At 38.7% G+C, this 9,351-nt stretch overlaps 1 protein-coding gene across 1 annotated transcript in view; it reads left to right on the top strand.

Moving 5' to 3' along the window:
* MGEA5 (meningioma expressed antigen 5 (hyaluronidase)) overlaps positions 1-9,351 on the top strand; it is a 29,033-nt gene that overhangs the window by 8,616 nt on the left and 11,066 nt on the right. Inside the window, exons 5-10 of the mRNA XM_010859475.1 lie at positions 3,201-3,372; positions 4,526-4,624; positions 5,467-5,751; positions 6,795-6,953; positions 7,406-8,019; positions 8,689-8,863. Of these exons, the coding sequence (XP_010857777.1) occupies positions 3,201-3,372; positions 4,526-4,624; positions 5,467-5,751; positions 6,795-6,953; positions 7,406-8,019; positions 8,689-8,863 (1,504 nt within the window). The remainder of the gene's footprint in view (positions 1-3,200; positions 3,373-4,525; positions 4,625-5,466; positions 5,752-6,794; positions 6,954-7,405; positions 8,020-8,688; positions 8,864-9,351) is intronic.

Consider the following 9,351-nt stretch of genomic DNA (forward strand, 5'->3'; position numbering starts at 1 on the left):
AAACTCAGCAGTGGCCACAGGACTGGAAAAGGTCAGTTTTCATTCCAATCCCAAAGAAAGGCAATGCCAAAGAATGCTCAAACTACTGCACAGTTGCACTCATCTCACACGCTAGTAAAGTAATGCTCAAAATTCTCCAAGCCAGGCTTCAGCAATATGTGAACCGTGAACTTCCTGATGTTCAAGCTGGATTTAGAAAAGGCAGAAGAACCAGAGATCAAATTGCCAACATCCGCTGGATCATGGAAAAAGCAAGAGTTCCAGAAAAGTATCTATTTGTGCTTTATTGACTATGCCAAAGCCTTTGACTGTGTGAATCACAATAAACTGTGGAAAATTCTGAAAGAGGTGGAAATACCAGACCACCTGATCTGCCTCTTGAGAAATTTGTATGCAGGTCAGGAAGCAACAGTTAGAACTGGACATGGAACAACAGACTGGTTCCAAATAGGAAAAGAAGTTCTTCAAGGCTGTATATTGTCACCCTGTTTATTTAACTTATATACAGAGTACGTCATGAGAAACGCTGGACTGGAAGAAACACAAGCTGAAATCAAGATTGCCGGGAGAAATATCAATAATCTCAGATATGCAGATGACACCACCCTTGGCAGAAAGTGAAGAGGAACTAAAAAGTCTCTTGATGAAAGTGAAAGTGGAGAGTGAAAAAGTTGGCTTAAAGCTCAACATTCAGAAAATGAAGATCATGGCATCTGGTCCCATCACTTCATGGGAAATAGATGGGGAAACAGTGGAAACAGTGTCAGACTTTATTTTTCTGGGCTCCAAAATCACTGCAGATGGTGACTGCAGCCATGAAATTAAAAGACACTTACTCCTTGGAAGGAAAGTTATGACCAACCTAGATAGCATATTGAAAAGCAGAGACATTACTTTGCCAACAAAGGTTCATCTAGTCAAGGCTATGGTTTTTCCTGTGGTCATGTATGGATGTGAGAGTTGGACTGTGAAGAAGGCTGAGCGCCAAAGAATTGATGCTTTTGAACTGTGGTGTTGGAGAAGACTTGAGAGTCCCTTGGACTGCAAGGAGATCCAACCAGTCCATTCTGAAGGAGATCAGCCCTGGGATTTCTTTGGAAGGAATGATGCTAAAGCTGAAACTCCAGTACTTTGGCCACCTCATGTGAAGAGTTGACTCATTGGAAAAGACTCTGATGCTGGGAGGGGTTGGGGGCAAGAGGAGAAGGGGACAACAGAGGATGAGATGGCTGGATGGCATCACTGACTCTATGGACGTGAGTCTCAGTGAACTCCGGGAGCTGGTGATGGACGGGGAGGCCTGGCGTGCTGCGATTCATGGGGTCACAAAGAGTTGGACACGACTGAGCGACTGATCTGATCTGATCTGATCTGAATGTTGACATTTGCCATTTGATGTTGGAATACATTCTTAAATGTGGATGTATTATTCATCATTTTAATGTGCATTTCTCACTTTGTTTTTTTGCTAATGACTTATTACTTGCTGTATATTTTACATGTATTTGAAACTATGAAAATGATGTTAGACAAAAAAGCAAATACAAGCAGTTTTCTTACTCAAGTTAAAAAAATGGGTCATAAGACAGTGGAGACACAGCATCAACATTTGGCCCAGGAAGTGCTGATGAATGCACAGTGCAATGGTGGTTCAAGAAGTTTTGCAAGGGAGACGAGAGCCTTGAATATGAGCACAGTGGCTGGCCATCAGAAGTTGACAACAACCAACCGAGAGCCATTATTGAAGCTGCTCCTCCCACAACTAGACAAGAAGTTTAAGAATTCATCGTCAGCCATTCTATGGTTGTTCAGCATTCAAAGCAAATTGGAAAAGTGAAAAGGCTCGATAAAAGGGTGCCTCATGAGTTGACCGAAAACCAAAAAAATCATTGTTTTGAAGTGTTACCTTATTCTATGCAACAACGAACTATTTCTCAATTGGATGGTATCATGCAACAAAAAGTGGGTTTCATACTACAACCAGTGATGCCCAGCTCAGTGGTTGGACCGAGCAGAAGCTCTAAAACATGTTCTTAAAGCCACACTTGCACCAGAAAAGGTCCTGGTCACTTTGGTGGTCTGCTGCCAGTCTGACCCACTACAGGTTTCTGAGTTCCAGCAAAACCATTACATCTGAGAAGTATGCTCACATACATCACAGAACTGTGCTCACGATGAGATGGCACTGGAAGCTGCACCACCTGCAGACAGCGTTGGTCAAGTCCCAGTCTTCTCCATGACAGCGCCTGACCACACTCGCACAGCCAGTGCTTCGAAAGTTGAATGAATTGGGCTACAGAGTTTTGTCTCATCCACCATATTCACCTGACCTCTAGCCAATCGACTACCACTTTTTCAAGCATTTCAACAGCTTTTTGCAGGGAAAACACTTCTAAAACCAGCAGGATGCAGGAAATGTTTTCCCGAAGCATAGATTTTTATGTTACAGAGATAAACTTAACTTTAGTTGGCAAAAATGTGTCGACTGCAATGGTTCCTATTTTAAGTAATAAAAGATGTGTTTGAACCTAATTATAATGATTTAAAATCAACAGTCTGAAATTGCAGTTAACATTCGTACCAACCTAAAAGTTTGGGATTTCCCTGGCTGTTTAAGGGTTAGGACTTGGTGCTTTCACTGCCAGGACTGGGTTTAGTCCCTGGTTGGGAAACTAAGATCCCACAATCTGTGTGCTGCGGCCAGGGGGGGAAAAAGTAATTAAAATTTCTGTGAATAAGCTCCTAGGAGGTTATTTCCCCGCTTCATCATATTCTGCTATTTTGGTCTTTCTGATTGATGACTTAGGTTTATGTGCAAAGAAATTAGTTAGCATCATTGCATCTTGACTAGAGCAAATGACTTGGATTTCTCATGTCTTGGAGTTTATCGTTCATTTTTTTTCTTCTGGTATGTATCTTGTGTATTGAAAGATGTAGAAGGATAAGCCACATTATAGAAGCTTTGTTAGACAATTTGCTTAGTGCATTGAAACCCAAATGAAAATATGGGTACTGAAACTGTAGCTTTTTAACACAGAAAATAGAAAGGGAGTAAAGGTTTGGTGTTGAACATTCTACTAAGGAAAATATTTGACTTTTAAGTATAACTATTAACTATATACTTGAATATTTTAAAGCCTGTATTTTTTACTCTTGAAGATGAGCTGGTAAAAGCATCTTGTTTTTTTTTCCTTTCCTAGGTTTCTCAGTTTGGATGCAGGTCATTTGCCTTGCTTTTTGATGATATTGACCATAATATGTGTGCAGCTGACAAAGAGGTATTCAGTTCTTTTGCTCATGCCCAGGTCTCCATCACAAATGAAATTTATCAATACCTAGGCGAGCCAGAAACTTTCCTCTTCTGTCCCACAGGTATTGTATATAATAGCTTTCTATTTAACTAGTCTTGAAATACATAACTTTCAAAAGACCATGTATGAATTTTATTGTTGTTCCCTGTCCCTTTGGTATGTAAAGAAAGGTAGGAATTCTTTTTCTAGAAGATGTTTCTCCAGATCTTAAGTTGGAGAAATTTTAGGGATTAATAAATGACAACTGAATAGGAGAAAGATTTTGTGTATTTTTTGGTACTAAAAAGTATATGAACATTACCTTTTCTGGATTAGAGGAAGGGAATAGTATTATCAAAGTGAAAACTAGAAAAAAGCAAATTTACATTGCATTTAACTAAGTCACTTCTCATTTCCCTCCCACTTGTTACTTTTTTCTGCCCTTGCCTATCTGTATCCCTTTTCATTCCTCCCACTCCCATCTGGGCTCTTACTTCTAGTATTTATCCCCCTTTTCCTTTTTTCCCCCTCTTTCTTCTCCCTGGTTCCTTCCACTGAAAATATTTTTTCTCTCTTTTTTTTTTTTTCCCTCTCAAAATTCAGCCTACAAGAAAACTTCCCCGGGCTTGACTTCTTGTTCAGGAAGAGTTTAAATAAGTTCTAAGAAATTTTAGACTGTATTGATTTAACCGTGTGTTTGTCTGTCTTGTTAAAGTATTGTGAACTGTGAACCTTATCTCTTCTGATGCTACATGAATATTCAAGTAATGTTTAATAAGATCATACTTGGTAGTTACTTAATTCATTGTAAATTATAATCAGTTATAATTGAGTTCTAAGCCAGTGGCATAATTTTGCTTTATTTTTATTATGATATCAATCCAGTCTGTTTGGCCTCTGATTGAAACTGAGAAATGTAGGCAATTCAGAGTTTGTAGAAAATGCAAAAAATTCCAATTATTTATTTATCTTTAGTAAACTTTTAGTGACCATAGGATCATAAGGATTGATCTGTCCTACTTTTGGAGGAGGAATATCAGGTTTTAAGAATTGATTTTTTTTTTAAATACATAAATGAGCTAGTTTGTTGACTTCTTTTGGGACATGAGATAGAGGCCTTTTATCATTTGGATGAAAATAGTTTAAAATTGATAGACATTTTTATCCCCATTGAAATACATACTCATGACTATTTCATTCTTGTTTTACTGATTAATTTCTCCCCCTACATTCAGAATACTGTGGCACTTTTTGTTATCCAAATGTGTCTCAGTCTCCTTACTTAAGGACTGTGGGTGAAAAGCTTCTACCTGGAATTGAGGTGCTTTGGACAGGTAAGTCTTAAAGATTTATACAGTAAAACTTTTACTTAACTAGGATGTAGAGAATTGATTGTATACTTTTAAAAAGCTGAGCCTTAATGAGATTCTCTTTCTTTTACACAGTATACATTCTTCACTTGGTATTAAGAATACTTTTTGAGGATTTTGCAGTGAGTCTGAATATCAAAGTAATTTATTAATTTTCATTTTCATTGTGGTTGCACTGCATCTTTGTTGCTGCCCACAGGCTTTCTCTAGTTGCAGCTGCGTGCACAGGCTTGTCCTTGCAGTGGCTTCTCTCATTGCAGAGCCCAGGCTCTAAGCTGCCCTGCAGCATGTGGAATCTTTCCAGCCCAGGGATGTCTCCTGCATTGGCAGCTGAGTTCTTATCTACTGTATCACCAGGAAAGTCAAGAATGTTGTATTTTATGAAATGAAAGCCTTCATGCTAGATTGACGGCTAGTAATCGATGAGCTGTATTAGCTTTCATTCTAAGAATTAAGGGAAGAAACCCTCCCAGGATTTAGGTTAATGAGAGTTTGTCTAATTGAGGATATATTATATTGGAAAAAAATTATTTACATGGAAAATTTGTTTCTTACTAATGTATCATTTTGAGGAAACTTGCCCAAACCTTTACTATTTGTGCCTTCTAACCACTAGTTCTAGGAATCTACTCTGAGGAAATACTGAGCGAGGGGAATAAAGCTGAGTAGAAGCACATGTTGCTGTGTTGTTATAAAAAGAAAAATTCTTTAAAAATATAACAAAATAAAAAGTTACATGCAGTATATTACTATTTTGAAAAACCATGTATGAGAGCCTTTTAATAAATGATGGCCTTTATTTCTAGGTCCTAAAGTTGTTTCTAAAGAAATTCCAGTAGAGTCCATTGAAGAGGTTTCGAAGATAATTAAGAGAGCTCCAGTAATCTGGGATAACATTCATGCTAATGATTATGATCAGAAGAGACTGTTTCTGGGCCCATACAAAGGAAGATCCACAGAACTCATCCCACGATTAAAAGGAGTCTTGACTAATCCAAATTGTGAATTTGAAGCCAACTATGTTGCTATCCACACCCTTGCCACCTGGTACAAATCAAACATGAATGGAGTAAGGAAAGATGTAGTGATGAGTAAGTAAATGACTTAATTCTTGACCTTGGGAAGAGATTGGGGTTAACTAGAACCGTTAGTGAGTATATGTTCTTTTGTCATCAAGAATTTTTTTAAAGGTATTGTTTAGTCCTGTGAATGAGATGTAAATGATAGAAAAAGGGTTCCCTGGAGTGGCTTTGGGCAAGTTACTTAATAACTTTTTGGCCTCAGTTCTTTGTTTTTAAAATGTGACTTGGCCTTTGAAACCTGAGGAACTAGACAAAGTAGTCTTAATGTTCCTGTTACCCCTTGAGTAATTCTGATTGAATTTATGTTTTCAGATGATTATATTTAAATGGTGTATTTTAGATGGCTAGATATTCTTATCTGAGTTGCTTACTATGTAATTTCAGTTTAGCTTACATTTATGAAACATATTCTTATTTTAGACATTGGCTTACTGATTTTTATCTATGAAAAATTCTTAATTGAATTCCAGGTAAGAGAATACTGACTAGTTGTTTACTCATTAACATTTAGACACCTATTTATCAGACACTAAGGATTCAAAGAATAAAATAGTCCCTACTTTGAAAGAATTAGTCTGCTGTTGATAAAGCAGGCAAGGAGCTATACCATAGAATGAGGAGTACTGAGAATAATTATCTACAGAGTCCTAGGGGGAACACAGAGGAGGGAGTGATTGATTACCTCTCTTAAGCAAAAATGGGTAAATGACTTCATGGAGAAGGAGATACTTAACACTGGGTGAAAATATAAGTAAAGCCTTTTGGGCATTAAAAGATTGGTGGGCTAGAGATGAAAACACTATCAGTGGACATGTATCAGTGATTTGTCCCGTGATTCTGAAATTAGTGTTTATTATTTCATTTGGGATTTTACATTTGGCAATGCCTTTAGATGACTATTCTAGGTGAAATGGTTCGGTGAAGGGTCTTGGTTGTGTTTGCATTATTATGCTTAAAGTTTGTTCTTACTCCAGTTCTTCGCCTCTCCAGTTTTACTGTAAGAATTAGTGTTTTGTAATCAAGACCGTTTTTGTGCTCTTTCTCTTTTGCAGCTGATAGTGAAGACAGTACTGTATCAATCCAGATAAAGTTAGAAAACGAAGGCAGTGATGAAGATATTGAAACTGATGTACTCTATAGTCCACAGATGGCTCTGAAGTTAGCTTTAACAGAATGGTTGCAGGAGTTTGGCGTACCTCATCAGTACAGCAGTGAGTTTGGTCTTTTTTTGTAAGAGGGTTGGATTACATTGTTTGAGACATAAGAACATTTGTGATGTTCTATTACAGGCCCACCAAGCAAAATGAAATTTAAGAATCTAGAGAATAAGGTTTTTTAAATTTTACTTTTGGCCTTAAATAGGTTTTATCTTCTTGGAATGCTAATTTGTTTTTTTAATTTTTTTTTCAATAGTTGTTCAAAAATATAGATCTTCAAAAGAGAAGAAAATAATTAGGTGTTGCCATATATATGATCTGTGTTTCCCCTCTCTTCCCTTCCTCACATCCCCGGTGGTTTAGAGAAGTGGCACTTTTTCTTAGGGCTCAGATTATTTGGAATCTCAAATTGAGGCCTAGAGATACGATAAGTAGAAAACATTTCTCTGGATCTTATTTGTTCTGTTTGTCATTCTGATTATCTTTCTGGCAATTTGTTTTTATAGGTAGGCAGGTTGCACACAGTGGCGCTAAAGCAAGTGTAGTTGATGGGGCTCCTCTAGTTGCAGCGCCCTCTTTAAATGCCACAACTGTAGTTACGACTGTTTACCAGGAGCCCATTATGAGCCAGGGAGCAGCCTTGAGTGGTGAGCCTACAGCCCTGGCCAAGGACGAAGAAAAGAAACAGCCAGATGAGGAACCCATGGACATGGTAGTGGAAAAACAGGAAGAAACAGACCACAAGAATGACAATCAAATACTAACTGAAATCGTTGAAGCTAAAATGGCAGAGGAATTGAAACCAATGGACACTGATAAAGAAAGCATAGCTGAATCAAAATCCCCAGAGATGTCTATGCAGGAAGATTGCATCAGTGATATTGCCCCTATGCAGACTGATGAACAGACGAACAAGGAGCAGTTTGTGCCTGGTCCAAATGAAAAGCCTTTGTACACTGCAGAACCAGTGACTCTGGAGGATTTGCAGTTACTTGCTGACCTTTTCTACCTTCCTTATGAGCATGGGCCCAAAGGAGCGCAGATGTTACGTGAATTCCAGTGGCTTCGAGCAAATAGCAGTGTTGTCAGTGTCAATTGCAAAGGAAAAGACTCTGAAAAAGTGAGTATACTTAATATACTTGCTTCTCTGGCCTGGATGGATCCCCATGCTGATGATATGGAAGAGGTCTTAAATGAGAATTGGCCACATCTTAGAGTGTGTTCTGTAAAGTAGGTACTGCTGCTGCTGCCGCTAAGTCACTTCAGTCGTGTCCGACTCTGTGTGACCCCAATAGACGGCAGCCCACCAGGCTCCCCGTCCCTGGGATTCTCCAGGCAAGAACACTGGAGTGGGTTGCCATTTCCTCCAGTGCATGAAAGTGAAAAGTGAAAGTGAAGTCGCTCAGTCGTGTCGGACTCTTAGCGACCCCATGGACTGCAGCCTACCAGGCTCCTCAGTCCATGGGATTTTCCAGGCAAGAGTACTGGAGTGGGGTGCCATTGCCTCCTCCGAAAGTAGGTACAGACTGCTGAATCATGCGCTTCCATAGTTTGACCTTACAGTAGTTAAGAATGAAGGAAGGTCAAAGTTGATTAATATTTTAGGAATATTTGTCAGTTTGGAGAGACACAGACTTATATTGCTTATCTTTAAAAGTTTAAGCCCTGTGATTCTTTAATCTTGAGGATAAATTTGCAGGTACTTGATAACATAAACAGTTTATAACTGTGCTTTAGATTATGTTTTTAAACTTCCAATTTTTTGAGTGTTGTTATTGATCCTCAATAGATTGAAGAATGGCGGTCACGAGCAGCCAAGTTTGAAGAGATGTGCGGACTAGTGATGGGAATGTTCACTCGGCTCTCCAATTGTGCCAACAGGACAATTCTTTATGACATGTACTCCTATGTTTGGGATATCAAGAGTATAATGTCTATGGTGAAGTCTTTTGTACAGTGGTTAGGTAGGTGCACCAGGAATAATCTCTTCTCAGATATATTGTCCCTTAAAAGAAAAAAAATTATCCCACAGGGAGAAAAACATTTAGGGAATTGGTGAATTTCCAACTGTGTTTAAATTCCTTGCCTAGATTTCAAAGGTGTAGCTGTTGTTACAGACTTGAGGTGCAAGCCTCAGTAAACATAACGAGCACATTGATTTTTCTCCCTTGGGCTAATTCAGCATAAATATCTTGAAAATGTGTTAGAAAGTACTGACTTTAACTTGCTCTGACTGAATGCTTCCTGGATGGAACCATGTATACCACTTTGATCTGATTTGGAGATGAGACTCTATGAATTGTGACTGTGTGAGCTCTCTGCTGCTTGCTGTGTCTTGATAACATTAATGCTGTGTTTAACAGAACAATTGCTGAAATGACCGAAGGGGCCTGGAAAGAGGAAGCATCCTCCCAGCCCTGTGCGCATGCGAGCTTTAGTGGGAGGCTATTCT

Source organism: Bison bison, unplaced genomic scaffold (assembly GCF_000754665.1).
Source record: "Bison bison bison isolate TAMUID 2011002044 unplaced genomic scaffold, Bison_UMD1.0 scf7180017864456, whole genome shotgun sequence".
NCBI lineage: Eukaryota > Metazoa > Chordata > Mammalia > Artiodactyla > Bovidae > Bison > Bison bison.